Source organism: Asterias rubens, chromosome 7 (genome assembly GCF_902459465.1).
Source record: "Asterias rubens chromosome 7, eAstRub1.3, whole genome shotgun sequence".
In the NCBI taxonomy this organism is placed as follows: Eukaryota; Metazoa; Echinodermata; class Asteroidea; order Forcipulatida; family Asteriidae; genus Asterias; species Asterias rubens.
In genome coordinates, this window is record NC_047068.1 from 5396055 (window position 1) to 5414145 (window position 18091).

The window sequence follows — 18091 nt, forward strand, 5'->3', positions numbered from 1 at the left end:
AGTGTTTATCACCTTTACATAAACTTGAACTTCCTACTTTATTGTTTTTCCTTCATTATCTTCCCCCAACACCAACTAAAACAACAGTTGTTTCCTTTCTCAGAATGCTGTTGTGCACAGAAACAATCAACGGTACTAATACAAAATTTGTTTGTCCATATTATTTACCTCTGTCTATATATGAAAGTATTTTTTCAGGGGAAAAAGTATTTTTATCAGGGAATAAAGTGTCCAAGGTTGGTTTGACTTCTTACCTCCCATCATTGTCCATACTCTCTAGGTCTGCAGTAACGTTGGCAATCTCATTTTCAAGCTCCTGCACAGGAAATCACAAACAAGAAATACAAACAATTAATCAACGGACCCTCCAAAAGTGCAAAGTTGTCTTCATTAACATAATAATTATTATTAAGAATACAACATATGTATACAAATCCATTTGCTATGAAAAAAATTTTTTTTCAATGCTGTATAAAAAGTATAATACAAATACAAGAAATTATAAATAAAAGACAAACATATAAAAGGGACATTAATTGTCACCCAATAAAAGGCTTGTGCACAAAACTCCCACTCTGTGTCCTATTTAGGAAAAAATATAGCAAAAGTAAAAGGTAATCAATGTAAATGATAATGGATTAGTAAACAAAGAATGAACAACAACCTATACACCAGCTATAGACTGTATTGAATAACCACTTTGTTGCTAGATGAAAGTCGCCATCTTGTAAGGCAAACCGTACGCGCGTCAATGAAGCAAGCAGCATGCAGCGTTCCTGGTTTGATTTCTGCGGCACACGCTCACAGACGCCATGTTGTAGGGCAGATACTTGAGTAGTGACGTCATATTCAATATGGTCTATAGGGACACTCTCACTACTAGTACTACTTCATTACAGAACTTTCTTCAGTTGACTTGTAAATGTTACAAAACTCAAAAGCTTAAACACAGATGCCAGTGTCAGGTTGTTATTTTACCAGCTTTATACCACGTTAACCATACAACAGAAACATTCAATATTAATGTACAGTCTTTTAAAACACTAATAAAGAAATAATCAAACTATCCCTACAAACTAATGACAATAATACACAATAAATATACAATTATCATTTGTTGCATTTCTTAAATGCTCAATATAATGACAAAGTTAGTACCTTTCCTAGATTTAACAATACACACACAACAAGTGAAATTGTAATGAAGCGATCAAAAGGAACAAGTAGGCCCACTGAAAGAGATTATATCTCCCCAAAATAACAGGGGTATCTAAAATAACACATGCATAAATATCAAACTAAATCGATAGTTTTCCCACATGTACAAATATCTCAGTAGCTTCTTTGTACTATTTATTATTAGTGGAAGTTCAATAGTTATTTCTATGGCTGCTGAACTTCCTGAAGAACAGAAACTTGGAAGGAAAAGGTCACTAGCTACATGTTTGTACATGTACATGTCCAACAACACCATGCAAAGGATCTTGCTTGTGACATATTCGCACCATCTTTATCCTGAACAAAATGATTTCTTTCTGTTTTGCTGGTTCATGAAAGTTCTCACAGTTAAGTTTAAACGTTTTACTTACTTCTAGAACCATGCTGCCTGTAACTTCATTCACAGAAAACAAATAAACCTCAAGAGAAGATACAGATGCACATTTCTACATCTTCCAAGACTTACTCACAGTTTGTGCTCCTTGTTCTGGATACTGATGTTGTACATGAATTCTTAATCCATTCAGTAACTTCATGCTTACTTTGGCCAGTCCATCCCAAACATACACAAAGCAGCACTTGCTTAAAAAATATCCCGTTGTACTAGCGAGCTACCCACAGAAATAAAGAGTCACATAAATGTAATCTTTGGAGACGTCCACATTATTCCCAGGGTATATCTCCCCCGATAAATCCGGTCGTTGTTGTTTAACTTCAAACGGAAAGAAGTGTCTTGGCAAAGTGCGACTAGTTTGTGCCAAAATTCCTATCTTGTGCCAACTGTTTCAATGTTCGTTATCAAACCGACTAATTTTCCACCACACAAGGCCAGCTCCCTGTAAAGTATTAAATCTTGGTGATAATAAACTCCTTATTCCCCGATGTCTTCTTTGTCTTAGTCCATCGACTCTACTCATAGGATGTATCCATCAAGACCAGTTCATCGTTGGTCTATAGCTCAAACCCAGCACCGCTTCGTTAATTCTCCACTATAGAATGATAACGCATCTTCCACAGTACCGGATTACTGAATACACTAAGTAACTTGCCATCGGTGTTGAGGCTGGCTTGATACACTGACCGCTACTATCAACTCACCATTCTAGGGAGTCTTTAATAACGAGACCCCTCATGCGGACCGAGGCATACCAAACACCAAACGCGGATTTGATTTCCCCTTTCCTCATTAGACAACTCCCATACTGTATTAATTTCACTCGTACTACTTTAAAGGCAGCTGATTCAGCTGGGTTTTTACATCCTTTTAAAATTACAACATGTACCCAAATTAAAAATTGATTATCTAAACTCTGTATACACAAATGACTACATCAGTTAGCCTTGAAGGAGAAGCAGACATTTATTTATTCTGAAAACAAAGTTTTATCTGAGTATGTAGGTGTTAGAAATAACTGGACTACAACTGGACAGTTTTTTTTATGCTAAGGAATAAAAGCAAACGCTTATCTTTGTTTGTCATACCACTGTTATTGTTCACAGAGTGGATGTAATTGCTGATCATGACAGCTAATACAAACATCTCTTTTGCCTCATTTTGCTAACAATATATTTATTTGAATTTGAAAAAAACAAGATGTCTGCATTTGATCATAATTAGTTTGTGTAAAACTCAGTGTAATGTAGTCAGCCAGATGAGTTCGTGCGTTCAGAGCTTGTGTTTAACTTGGGCACCTTGTTTTATCACCCCAATTATTGAAAATGATTGTCTTTTAAAACACAAATAAAGAAACTTAATTGCTTGCGAAACTTAGGGTGGGGCCATTGTTAACCATTTTGACATATGGACTTCTGCGATTAAAACTACCTGAGTAAAAAAATACATTTTATAAGACCTCATCTGATATTTTTAATGTTTATAAAACTATTTTTCTTTGTTTTGAAATTATCTTATGCAAAAGATGAAATAAATAGCATAACAAGAGTGCTAGGAAAAAAAACATTACAGTTTTAATTGGACAGAGGTACCCCCTAGAAAAAAATTGAGCACCCCTTATGCCCGCCCCCTAAAATGTTACCTTAGTTTTGGTGCTGCTTTATTGTAAATTCTGGCAAAACAAACTGGTTATTTGTCACAGCTTGTGATTTTTAAATGCACTTTGTGTTTAACCAACTGCAAATAGCAATAATAAATGTATTTATACACATAGAGGTTGACAATACTTTACAAGTACATGTATATAATGAAGACCCTAAGTAGGTCAACAGAACGTGCAAAATACTAAATGAATTCTGCTCCAAGAATATAATCCAAGATGGAAAATGATTTTGAAAAACTTAAATGCAAAGATACTTTAGTAAACCCTGTGTTAAATTTCTTAAGCACGACATATTCTGCAGAGCAAAGAATTGGTTTCTGTTTTCTAAATTTGGCCATGGAGAGAAGAAACAGACTTGACCAAGAAACAAAGTTCTAAACCTACCAAATACCACATTGTAGTCAGTTCTAAACCTACCAAATACCACATTGTAGTCAGTTCTAAACCTACCAAATACCACATTGTAGTCAGTTCTAAACCTACCAAATACCACATTGTAGTCAGTTCTAAACCTACCAAATACCATATTGTAGTCAGTTCTAAACCTACCAAATACCACATTGTAGTCTGTTCTAAACCTACCAAATACCACATTGTAGTCAGTTCTAAACCTACCAAATACCACATTGTAGTCAGTTCTAAACCTACCAAATACCACATTGTAGTCAGTTCTAAACCTACCAAATACCACATTGTAGTCAGTTCTAAACCTACCAAATACCACATTGTAGTCAGTTCTAAACCTACCAAATACCACATTGTAGTCTGTTCTAAACCTACCAAATACCACATTGTAGTCAGTTCTAAACCTACCAAATACCACATTGTAGTCTGTTCTAAACCTACCAAATACCACATTGTAGTCAGTTCTAAACCTACCAAATACCACATTGTAGTCAGTTCTAAACCTACCAAATACCACATTGTAGTCAGTTCTAAACCTACCAAATACCACATTGTAGTCAGTTCTAAACCTACCAAATACCACATTGTAGTCTGTTCTAAACCTACCAAATACCACATTGTAGTCTGCTCACAGATTTTCACAGCACTGAAGTACAGTCTGAGAATATGTAGACAGTTTAGAAGTATCATGGTCAAGATTAAAATATCTGCTCGACACTGAGTGAGTTTATGTCCTCTTGCTCCAAAGATGATTAGAAATGTAATAATATGTAGGAACTGTTGATACCTTCGTCCTTCAGTTTAAGTGTAAAGCAAAAGTGTTCAGTTTTACAATTACATTTGTTTTAAGCGGTGAAGTTTAGCTAATTGTATTCTATGAAAAACTAAACCAAAGGGTTTTTTTCAGTTTCATAAGCCATAATGTAACACCATTTCGAAATTAACTTTCATAATGTTACTTTCATTACCACAAAGAGTATCAGATGCAGATACATGTATAAACATAACTTTTGTTATACTAAAAACACAGCCTCAATCTATATTTCCCATATATTTTTGTTTTATCATTCTAAAAGTTTTTTTAAGTGAGAATGAAACGAAAGTTTTTACAACAAGGACAAATAAACTAGTCAAACATTTAGGAATAACTCACCCTAATTTCTTTGAGGAGCTGATGTTTTGCTCGGCGAATGTCATTCAGAAGTTTCAACTCCTCTGACGTCAGATCTGAAGAGAGAACAATTAATATTCAAACTTAAAGACGAACATTTTTTAGTTTTTTGCAATTATTTTCCAATCCAAGGACTTCAAGTTGACTTTTTATAGTTCTGTTTTAATTTGTTGGTAGCCAAGTAAACTTTTTTGTGTGGTCTTTGCTAAAAAGGAATTAAAGATCTTTGTGATTGTCACTTCCCTGTTGTACGTGGTCTGGAAGGTCTGGAAATCCGTAATCAAGTTCCGATGTTGGAAGAATTTATTAGACGTACTTCCTGGTCTTTGAAACAATGGTGTGTTGGACATTTCTACTAATTGAACTTTGAAGTACAAGGACTAGGTAATACTGTACAAGGACTAGGTAATACTGTACAAGGACTAGGTAATACTGTACAAGGACTAGGTAATACTGTACAAGGACTAGGTAATACTGTACAAGGACTAGGTAATACTGTACAAGGACTAGGTAATACTGTACAAGGACTAGGTAATACTGTACAAGGACTAGGTAATACTGTACAAGGACTAGGTAATACTGTACAAGGACTAGGTAATACTGTACAAGGACTAGGTAATACTGTACAAGGACTAGGTAATACTGTACATAAGTGTACTATGTACATGTACATGTACCAACTTGTTTTGAGTGTCACTACTTCATGTGTCTACTTATTCATTAACTCAGGGCTGAATTTCAAGGCTCTTCTTATCGTGGAATTCTGCGATTACTGTTACCATTCTGCACTTAATATAAGGTAAACATAGAATTGTTTGCTTCTTGGTGAAGATTGCTTTTAGTAAAAAAATACACATGTAGTACAAAGAAGCACAAAATTCCTTATTTATTCATGCCGACTCGTCATGTTTTTAAAAGTTTGTATTCTCTGATGTAAACAGAAAACATTTGCTTACAGCAAGTAGATCCAAGACATTGAAACCAGAGTACTTCTTGATCATTGTACACAATCTATGAATTGGAACATTTAGTTTCAATGAACAATAGGCCTTAACATAACCCATGACACATACAGCAACTGCCTTGGTGCCCTGTGCTTTTGCTATGGTGCCCTGTGCTTTTGCTATGGTGCCCAAAGTTTGCAAAATTTGCAAAGTTCCACAACAAATTTACATTTTCCTCAAAATTGCTGTGCCCCTTTAAGAGCGAAGTTCATAAAACTTGGTAATGTTAATAGAGAACTTCTCATTTCCAAAAACAATAGCCCCTGAACTGTGTCACTTCTCAAGACAAGACTTTAAGTGAGGTCACACCCTCAGGAAGCTGACACTCAGTAACTGAGCCTTCTTAATTTTAATACTTTCAAAACAGCGTCATGACAAACTCAAAACAACCCAGCATCTTCAAACTGGCAACACATGGATCAAATTACCAGTTGGTTCAAGAATGTTTACCAGGAGGGGAAAAAATGAAATTGGAAAAAGGGATCTATATCAAATTAATAAAAAATGGACTGCTGTGCTGCTCAAGAAAGAAAGTAATTAAGTTTTCTTGAAATCTTTGGTTAAGATTTGATCGATGAAGTAATGGATCAATTTAGCAGATGGTAAGACATGCTCCAAAGGAAATGAAATTGACGAGAAGGAAGAGAGTGAACGGGAGAAAAGAAAGACACCTACAATACCTGGAAATTGTTAAGATTTAATTATACGCGGTGATTGTACATGTGTACCATAAACACAACACGATGCAGGAATTTTAAGATTTTCTGTTGAAATTGTTTTTAATGTGGGAACTTATGCTTCCTCTCTAAGGAAAAATAATTCCAAAACTAAATCAAATTTTTAATAATATATTAGTTTTGCATTGAGGATAAAGAATATAATTATTTGTTTTATTCTCTTAGAATGATGAGTAATTTGTCTGTGTTTTTTTTGACAGAACTCTGTGAAGTACTGAGTACAGTGCTTTATGAACACTGCTGTAAAGGTCAAAACAAATTATAAAATTAAGTTTAGGAGAATGGACGAGAAAGTGTAGATTCGTGAATAGAATGTACCAGCCAAAGGCGAGTACAATGTATTCATGAATCTACACTTTAGAGTCTATTCTCTGTCTGACTTAAAGGCAGTGGACACTATTGGTAATTACTCATAATATTTGTTAGCATAAAACCTTTCTTGGTGATGAGTAATGGGGAGAGGTTGATGGTATAAAATATTGTGAAAAAGTGCCATAGTTTTCGAGAAAGAAGTAATTTCCACGAATTTGATTTCGAGACCTCAGATTTAGAACTTTAGGTCTCGAAATCAACCATCTAAACGCACACAACTTCATGTGACAAGGGTGTCTTTTCTTTCATTATTATCTCGCAACTTCGATGACCGATTCAGCTCAAATTTTCACAGGTTAGTTATTTTATGCATATGTTGAGATACACCAACTGTGAAGGCTAGTCTTTGACAATAGTGTCAACTGCCTTTAAACTATTTCCCCCATTGGTTACGTAACCGTTTCAAGGAATTGGATTTCTCAATAGAAACCCACTAGATAGGTTGTCAAATCACGGTTGGTCACATTTTGAAAATAGCCATACTTTAGGGTTTGCAACATTACCGAGTACGTACTACAACGTCAGTTTGCTCAGCTAACAATAAATTGTGTAACTAAAGTGAATTTTCTAAACTGGAAAATGTTTTTGTAAATTGAAAGATAACGTGTTCTCAGCCAGGTTTTGTTTCAGTACATGCTAACTTTCATGTTGAAAAGACAGTAATTTTCAAGTGGAACTTTTGACTGAAGTTGCAATGAATTTACACCACACTGTAGATTATGTTACACACGCGTATCTACACTTTAGATTCGTAACTGATCAACACGTCAGTGTAGAATTGTAAAAAATCTACAGTTAAGTGTAGATTTGTAAAAATAATCTACACTTTCAACATTAGAGTGAGGTCACAAAAATAGTTTTACTTTAAGGAATCACAGACTAATTCAACTTAAAAAGTTTCTTAATTTTAGAGTACTGTAACATGATACCTATGAACTGGAACAGCCACTTCCTGATATTTTCTTGCACAATTTCATCACTCAAGAGTGTCAACTGTGATCCTTACTGATGCTGACCACAAATTAAGGAAGAATGTTTGGGATAATAGTGCCTTTGAGGGATTTGTACCTACAGGGTAGCAAGCGGAAAGGGCAAGGATAAAGGTTACCAACCTAGGGCAATCTGAAAATTGTAGTTCTTTAAAAGTACACTTTGTTTCTTACAGAATGAAGGAACATAACAGAAGTATGTCTGGCTCTCTCATAAATGTCACAAAGTTAATAATTTAAACGATAAACATGTTTAAAAGCTACATTCATAGAGGCTCTAAAAGATGTATTTGCAGCATGTACCTTGACTAGCATACTCCATTACCACAAAGCAAGGACATACAAACAGACTGTTCTCTCTTTCAGCGTCTTTAGTAAACAGCAATAACCACAGTAATGTAAGCTGTCCTTCCATGCACCAACACACCCTTAAATCCAAAGTTTGTCCTAATTGATCCCTTGCTGATAACATAAGCACTAGTGTGCTAAATTACTCAAGTCACTGTACCCCTAGGGACATGACCCTCTTAATAATTAGGCTGACCTTAGCTTGGCTGGCACACGCCAATGATTGTTCTCTTCCCCTCTACAGTAGGCTACACCCCCCCTCCCTCCAAGGGGTTCTTGCAAGCAACCATGCAACCCCTCCCTCAAAGGGGTTCTTGCAAGCAACCATGCGACAGAGTGTTGACTATAGGCCCCCCTCCCTCCAAGGGGTTCTTGCAAGCAACCATGCAACCCCTCCCTCCAAGGGTTTCTTGCAAGCAACCATGCAACAGAGTGTTGACTATAGGCCCCCCTCCCTCCAAGGGGTTCTTGCAAGCAACCATGCTACAGAGTGTTGACTATAGGCCCCCCCTCCCTCCAAGGGGTTCTTGCAAGCAACCATGCAACAGAGTGTTGACTATAGGCCCCCCTCCCTCCAAGGGGTTCTTGCAAGCAACCATGCAACAGAGTGTTGACTATAGGCCCCCCCTCCCTCCAAGGGGTTCTTGCAAGCAACCATGCAACAGAGTGTTGACTATAGGCCCCCCTCCCTCCAAGGGGTTCTTGCAAGCAACCATGCAACAGAGTGTTGACTATAGGTAGAAATGCCCAAAAGTATTCCACGTCTGGGCATAACATCAAGGATTTTTAAGATTTTGTTTTTTTTAATTTGAAGATGGCAGGATATACAAAGTTTGAATTGTCACAGGAGCATGTCAATAAAACTGCACATGTCAGACACACTGATTGGCTTAAAACTGAGAGGAGCAATGAAGCCTTTAGAAAGAAACTATAAATAAATTAAAAAACTTGCGGGTACATGTAAAAATCTCTTTAGTATGAGTGTTGGGTCTGAGGAGAAGAGCCAGTTTGGTTTCAAAGTTTCAAACAGTATACTCTGCTCTTCTTTCTGTTTATTTATAGTTGCTTCCTACTTCTCCACACCATGCAAAGTTTCAAACAGTATACTCTGCTCTTCTTTCTGTTTATTTATAGTTGCTTCCTACTTCTCCACACCATGCAAAGTTTCAAACAGTATACTCTGCTCTTCTTTCTGTTTATTTATAGTTGCTTCCTACTTCTCCACACCATGCAAAGCTTCAAACAATACTTAATGTTCATGCTACAGTTTGGTTGGTTGTTTGTTAGGGTGTTTGTTGGTTTGTTTGTTGTTTGCTTTTGTTTACTTGTTTGTTTGTTGTTTGTTTTTGTTTACTAGTTTGTTTGTTGTTGTTTTTTGGTGCTTAAAAGTCTTGGAAGGGGATAATGATTGTTCTTTGAAGTTCAAGGGACCAGACTATTTTATATCTTGTGTCTTTTATTTCCATTTTGATTTATTTGAATGAGAGAAAAACATTATTTGTAACGAAACGAAAGTTTGTTTCATCATAATTTTTAAGGTTCACAAACTCAAGTGTTCAGATTCCTTTGTGCGTGTAACTGTCAAAGTTCACATACATGAACGTACCCACCATACATTCAGCTTTACAAAATGTCTGCTTCACACGGTGTATTGTTATATGTTAGCACAATGGCAAAGCAACTGAATAAAGCAATACTTCAATATGTTGCCAACGCATGTTAAAAGCTGCATTTCATAAATACCTCAGACAGTTTATCCATTCTGATTGGTCGAGAGGGCACCACGAGGGGTTGTTTGAACGGACGATATAACACCAGTAAAAAGTGTTGAAACATGGGCGTGACACGCGAGTTTGCACCTGTGCTAATACAGGCATGTGCTAATAAGACAGCTTCTTCATTCCTATTGGTCGAGAGCAAAGGCCAAGACAGTTGTGCCACATCACGCGATACGCGCGACGCGCACAGCATTCCCTTATATGGAGTTGTTTACGCGAGGGCCTTGACTGGGCCTTACCATTTCATAGCTGGAGGGGTGTTGTGTTGAAAGACATCATTGACAAATTATAATTTTTGCATTTATTCTACTTTTTGATCATAAGCGTTGATGTTTTTGACCGAAAAGGTATTTATGAACGGGAATCAAAGTGTGTTGCATCGGTTTTCAACTAGTGGCTTAAATCCGCCGAGGCCTGGTTCTTGATAATTTACCAAGACTTCGTCTCGCTAAAATTATCAAGAACCAGGCCTCGTTGGGATTAAACCACTAGTTGAAAACCTCTTCAACACACATTGATTCCCTTATTAACTACGCTTTTATCACATAACCAGCAACTTTGATTTCAAATTTGTACAACCAAACAAAAAAAATCCCAGAGAGCTTCAACGAACTATTCAGGTCTTAGCGTGTAATCACGCTTAAAATTTAATGCCAATAAAAAACTTGGTTTATTTTGAGAAGCCTGCATGTACATCAGCTTTCGATAATATAAATCGTTTTTAGAAACTATCACTTCTAAGTAATGTGTTTCTAGGAATCAGTTTTTAATCCCCCAAATTTGAATCTGAGAACCGCTATTGCAGTAATGCTTCTCAGATTAATGCTTCTCAGATTGTGTATTCCTGTTACAAATTAGTCTTCCTACATGGACATAGTCGCTCCAGATTTTTTGAATTTATGTCAAAAACCTGACCTCCTGAAATTTTCATAGGTAAGTTTTATTGTTTTGACATTTGTACACTTAGTGATAAATACAGTCTAACAGTTTTAAGATATGTTTTGCCAGTAAAGCATGACACCTCATTTTAAGAAACATGGATCATAATTGAACAAGGAAATGAAATATCCAAGTTCTTATCACGAGCCCATTTTTCGCTTTCACAATATGATTCCAAGTTCACTGCTGGAATGTAGTTTTCTTTCCTTGGCTTGATTTCCTTGTTGGTGGGTGGTATCTTGTTTATGATTGACAGCTTGAGCTTCAAACTATGACAAACAGTTTCTGTAGAAAGCTTGGCTCTGTTGGGGGTTGTGCCAGAGGATCACAGCTTGCCAAGCTGATACTGTGCTGTGCTTAGTGGGTAGTGCAGCTGGCTAAAGCTCAGATGCTATATTAAGTTCTGGATCAACTGTGCTGTTTATGGTTGAGTTCAAATCCCTTCAATCAACAACAGCCCTGTATTATTGCATTGTACCATAATGCTGTTCGTATTGTGTGATTGTACAATGTTAAAACTCTCACATTACTGTGTTTTATTGAACCTGTATTTTCGCTTCTTTTCACTAGCATGGCAGGGGGTATGTGGCAGGGAGAACGCGTAGGGCAGACATTATCAGTTCGTAGACAAAATAAACTTAACATTGAACTTGGCAGTGCACTGTGGTATGATGTGTAATAAAAGACTTTATTTGGCAGTGTACTATGGTATGATGTGTAATAAAAGACTTTATTTGGCAGTGTACTGAGTTTCAAAAACCTAATTATTAAACTCCCACTCAAATTGTTCAGGATCAGAGCAATGTTGAATTTCAGTGACTATCAAACAACACAAAAATACAAGATATCACAAAGGCACACAATATCAATTTCACACGGCCTGTTTTTAACGAGTCAAATTGAGTAATGTAAATTTTTAAATGGTGTCTCGATTGAACATCAACTATCCTGAGACCTGGTCTATGCCAATGAACAGCTAAGCTCTACTTTGTATAATGGTCACTAGAGAGATTTCAAAATGACCAATAAGGATACAGGATGACAACTGTATGTAACTGTTCATGTTGGACACATGTCCATTTTGTTTTGCAAATGTTTCACTCTGTCACATGGTCTACTGTACTGTTAACATTTTATGTATTCCAAAGCCGTGTTCCCATTGGACTTTTTCTTCCGCGGCCACGCGGAAAGTTACCGTGACTGGATTAGGTGTAGTTCTACCGTGCGTTCCCACCTGGACTTAAATTCCACGACGGAACAGCTAACTCGCTCTCCAAAACTGGCAGATCGTCACACATCGGGGGCGCTGTGCACAGTCACCTTTGACCTAAGCAGGATACGACGTGTCTGTGACGTAGTTTTCGCGCGCTATTTTATTGACGAACGCGACGACGCTACATAATTTTTATAGGCATTCCTCCTACAACAACAAAACCTGGAAATGGCTCGTACGTCTTCTTCTCGTTTGCACTGACTGAATATCCACCATCATTTCACCTGTTCCTTCATCAGCATTTTCACATTCGCCTAGCCCTATTAAACTCCTCACAAAATTGATCAAATCTGCCATATTTCTTACCAAAGTAGTACTGTAGTATAGTACCAACTGGACGAAATTGGAAAATAGCGTTGTTTTGTATTACATGGTACATGTACACACGCTGCATATGGTATGATGGTCAGTGCAAACGAGACAGGGAACCATACTTCCATTTTCGCGCGCCCTCTGTGTGTATACAGCTACAGGAAGTGGTGTTATTTGCAAAGCGTTTTACACCGTGGTCGCGGTAGGTTTACAGCGCGGAGCGTTCCCATTGGACTTTTTATCGGCCCTGATAACTTACCGTGGCTGCGCGGAAGTCTTCCGCGACCTCATTCGGCCTGTTAGTTTTACATCACGGTCGCGGTAAGTTGACAGGGAGGTCAGTTTAACATGCGTTCCCATTGGATTTAATTTTGTCATTCTACAGAAAAGTCGCGGTACTTTAGCAAAAATAAGTCCAATGGGAACACGGCTTTAGTGTACACAGCATACTGTGTATAATTTAACACTGTACAAGATTAACTGTGTTCTCTTATTACATGTGTTTATTGTAGGATACAAGTGTTGTAGGCCTATCCTACAATACACTTACTCATCATATTCAATTACTCCCATTAAGAATATTCATGACAAGTTATAAATGTAAAACAACACTGACCAGGGGCAAGGAGCAAAGTTTTATAGTAGGCTTACATCCATGTTCTTGGAAATATGCGATATTTATTGTTTACACAAACCGTACACATTTGCAGAAGTTCTTACAAAGTGTAAACCACATTCATCTATATTTAAATACAAACAGTGGTAGCAAACAAACTAGCCATTGAGGTAAACAACTATGATGTCCCCTTGTTCAGGTTAACATTTTGCATTCCAGTTACCTCACATTCTGGTTGTTAGTTATCATGGAGCTATGGTCCTTAGTCTATAGCCAGATGTTTGCCAAGTTTTCAAACAGTCAGACTTCCAAGAAAAGTAGACACAAAATCAGTCAGTAACTCACTGCGTTGAATCATCCCATTTTATGGCACATAGAACACACAACAAAAACACACTTTAATCACTGTAAAATACTTGTCATTATTGTAACCACTCATTATAAATAACAATAAACAAGTTACTCACCAGCACTCCCAAGTTTCTTAAAACTCACTCCTATCCACTCTTTCAAATTTGTTCTTGGGGAACTTATTATTACAATCTGAAAAACATTTTTCAATGTCAAATTACCAAGAAAACTAAGAACCACTTGAGATTCAAACAAAGCTGGAGCCACTCCTAGAAGTAGAAGTCTGCTCCCATGAGAGAAGTCTGAAACACCACTGGGGTATGCTAAGGTAGTTAAAGTCCATAGACACCACAAAGAAATAAACTTATTGTTTAACTTGTTGTTGTTGGCTTGTCTAACACTACTCCAATCAAGGACATTAGTACAATGGATAGTAATGTAAAGTATGTATTGTGTATTCAAGACTGGCTATGTAAAGTCCTCTTGTGTTACTTGTTTGTGGACATATTAACACCCAGACAATGGTTTGAAATTATTTTATTATCAAAACTTACAATGAGTGGAAAATAGTGATCTCATATATTGGGCTTCACACTTACTCCCAGAACCTCTGCCAGGAAGACTTTTTGTTTTCATTTCAACAAAAACTCTGGAAGAACGCACACATGTCAGGAAAAACATGACTTCAAAAAGTCAGTAGACTAGACGACTACACATCTTTTATAAACTTGTTGAATTATAGTTTAGTGATTTGACAAATGTAAACATTCCTGAGGGGAATCTTGCAGACCTGGAGTCTTTGTTTAAGACACATAACCCTTTCAGTCTCAAGATGTTACAATTCTCCTGGGGTTTAGACTCTGTGCATCATCAGAAATACAAAACTACAGGTTTGGACACAAGGACAATTTCTTTCTCCCTTTAGTGACTGACTTTACTTATTTCAATAATTTAATTTGAAAACAATCCTGAAAATCTAATGCCTGTTGACCACAAAGTCAAAAAGGCCCCCTCGAAAACATCAGTAAAGTGGGTTGGAAATCAACACCTATCACATTTATCACATCCTTTATGATACACCCTCAACCCAGAATAATGAAGAAGAAATGATCAAGCTCACAACTCCAACACAAAGTGAAAGAGACAAGGATAAAGTGGCTCTGGGCTAACCAACAAGCAGGAAGGTCATCGATGCACTCAACACTAATCAGACACAGCCCTGACCCAGTAGGGTCTGTCCCTCCTTGAATTATTAAGGAAGAAGATGTAACAGCAGGAAAGTATGGGGTACATGTATCATTACACATCAGACCATGATCAGACACACCCATTGTCTTAAGACACACCCATTGTCTTAATATCTTCACAATGTGAAGACCAACTACAGTCAGGAAGAGGTCATAACCTGAGGTCATAACCTGGCTTTAATCTGCAGCAACCCCACCTAATAAATGCACCTACATGTAACATACTGGATTTAGATTCAGAAGACTGCGAGAGTGGAAGGACTCCTGAAGACAAGTACATAAAACCTAATAACCCCCCCCCCCCCTCCAAGTAGCAGGAAGGCCACAGGGCTCCCCCATCAAACTTCAAATTAAGAATGTCTTCAAACTGCTCCCATCCAGCTTCTACTGTGGTTAGCCCCTGGGTGGCTTCCTTCAGGTTCTGAGATCCTAAGATGCCTCTAGCGACTCTAGTGACTTTCATCAAACCTTTGTGGTTGGGAGGTTATAATATGAGACACAAGTGACTGTTTGTAAGATCACCTCAGGCTTACTGAACCTAATCACTGAACTTTTCTGGACAGTACAGTCATATAATTGTGATGATGCCAAGTGTAACTAAAAACTGCGGGCTTGATGAATTGTATAATTTTAACTCTAATGTAAGAACTAACTCAAAGCATACCTAATTGGATGTTTTTTTTCGCACTCAAGAAAGACTCTGCTACATGTACAAAACATGAGATTATTGAACAAAAATGTACTATAATATCGGATGAAAAAAACCCTAACTTAAGGTCCTTGCACTTTGCTAAAACTGATACCAAAACTAAATTCAAAATCAATAAAGAAGCAATCGAGAACCAAATGCACACATTTTACTTTCAATGTTTTACTCCACATTGCCTAGATGTGTTGGTTTTTTTGCTGCCACTTGATTGAAATAATTAAAATCAGCATTTTTCAAATTTGTATGAAAATATTTAAATACAACTTTCAATTAAAGTCACCTGGAAGTTGTATTTTTTCAAAATAAAGCTTTTGTCACTAATATATGTGTTTTGATGAGCGGAATGTGAATAAACAGTTAACTAAGGTTTTTAAAAATCAGTTCTTATGTTATTTACAAATTTAACAGTAGACTCCGACCCGGGAGGGCGCTGTTCGTGACGTAAATCGAGGCAGACTTTGCCTGTAATGCGTAGAGTAAACGCAATTGCAAAGTACATGTACGGACCAAGTCGTGAGTTTGTACGTTTCAAAAAAATCTTTTTTGTTTTTTCCGGCAATGCCGACCAGGTGTTTTGCTGCTGAATGCAGAAAAACACTTTTTGAAATGAACCAACTCACGACTAGGACGTACATGTACTTTATACGCATTGCAGGCAAAGTCTGCCTCGATTGACGTCACAAAAGGGGTAGGCGGAGTCAGCCCCCCAAACAACTTTATATATTTTTTAAACATATAAATCGTGACAAACAATTACTGAAAAAATTGTTTTATTGTTCGTAAGCAAATACTTTTATGTTTGAAAGAAAAAAAATTCTATTTCCAGGTGACTTTAAATCAGAATTGTTTAGGTTTCAAATAGCTCCTTAAACGTGAAAAGCCACAATGAGCTAAAAAGAAAAGGAAAAACAAACTATTGTTGAAACAGGAAAATACCATCGATGACCAATTGAACAGTGAATGTGGAAGAATACTTGGATGACCAAGGTTTTAATTTGAAGAAAAAAAAAATCAGTCTACTGTTCAGGAAATGCATCTTTTTCCTGTGCCTGAGAAAAAATGTGGATGTTCAATTCTTTCAATAAAACAGTAACACAATGTAGAACTGACCAATTACTTTATAGGGAATATATCCACATGCAAGTATCATGTTGATAATGATCTGTTTACCCATATAGCATTAGCAAACAATAAATTAAATTGGTTTAATGTTTTTTTATCTCATGTTAACTTGAATGTTTTCAGTACAATTCCTTCAGTATGGTGATTTTTCTGCTTATTTTTTGTTGACCATATTAAGTGTTGCGCTCAATTGATTGTTTATATTCCAGTTTTTTCAAATTTTGGTCTGTATTCCTGCTGATGGATGCCGTCTTTAATATATTTAGAATAGAATAAATTGTGTTCAAATTTTGTTTTCCAAGAGTTAAATATGCTATTTTTTTACAATTTTTAATACATAGTAAAAATTGATGTTAAATGTTTTAGGAGAGTGTTTCATGCTTCCTGGGCGATAAGAGCGCCATTCCTGGGAAATAGCGCCCTCCCTCAGGTCAAGTCCCTAGGCAGTTGATGCCTACCTCTGTGTTTAAAAAAGAAAAAGGTCTAGCCCACCTTGTTGAGCTGTTAATGGCTCCAAGAAACAAAACGCTAGTATCACGTAACACTAACACTTAGAAAACGCATCAAGCAAGGAAAGACAACACTCAGTCAGTAACACAATCCTTCCTCCATGGGTATGGTAACAATTTACACTACTTACAATTAACCAGGTAGAATTAGATTAGAAGCCAAACACACTAACTGATACCACAGACCCAGGAATTAAAGAAATAGTAAACAAAAATACATGGAAGTATTTATCCGAGTACGAATTGAATAATGTACAATTATCTAAATTATTTATACAATACAAATGAAAAGGAGGTTGATATCACTGCATGAAAATCACTGCATAAAAAAAAAGACTTTATTCTAAGATGATGAACCACAACAGAAGACTCACAAGTAAAGAAAGGTACGCAATAATGCATGACTACGTTTGCAAATGCGGCATCCAGCCAACCCACAAATTAAACACAGAAAAACACAGAAACACTTCATTTTAATTTGCACAACAAGTGAAATCATTCTCACCAGGGTAGAGATGTGGCTCTGAATCAATGCAAGACATTGTAGTGTCGATCGAACTCGAATCCTGGTCCGCCATTCTGTCTTTATTCATATGATTGCAACCGTCTGTTTTCCTCACTCAATCCTGATCCAGTAAGGAGGTTGGTTGAAACACACAGCGAACCTACGCTGTACTACTTCCCTGTGATGATCAACGGGAATGGATAGTTTCAGCACCAAGTAACGGCCCGGCCGTTAGAGAGCTGAGCTGAGCAAGGCGGAAGACGCACACACACACACACAGCCCGTGCTTCCTACGCAAATCACCCTGCGATGTTGATCAATGTGTCATCATCAACGTAAGCCCTTTTCGAATCCACGGCTTCAGCTCCAGCTTCGGCTCAGGCTAGCCTGGCCCCGCGGTTGTTTTGGGGCAATATTGTGCGTGATTGG

The 18091-nt window shown here is 37.1% G+C and overlaps 1 protein-coding gene across 4 annotated transcripts in view; it reads right to left on the reverse strand.

Annotated features, from left to right (window-relative positions):
• The window catches only part of LOC117292732 (cytohesin-1-like), a 57427-nt gene extending 39527 nt beyond the window's left edge, over positions 1–17900 (reverse strand). The window contains exons 1-3 of one of the 4 annotated variants that reach the window (XM_033774877.1): positions 17663–17900; positions 4834–4907; positions 255–316 (exon numbers count right to left, since the gene is read on the reverse strand). In XM_033774877.1, the coding sequence (XP_033630768.1) occupies positions 255–316; positions 4834–4907; positions 17663–17750 (224 nt within the window). In that variant the 5' untranslated portion in view covers positions 17751–17900. The other 3 variants (XM_033774878.1, XM_033774879.1, XM_033774880.1) reach the window with 3 other exon arrangements.
• Between the last annotated feature and the right edge of the window lie 191 nt (positions 17901–18091).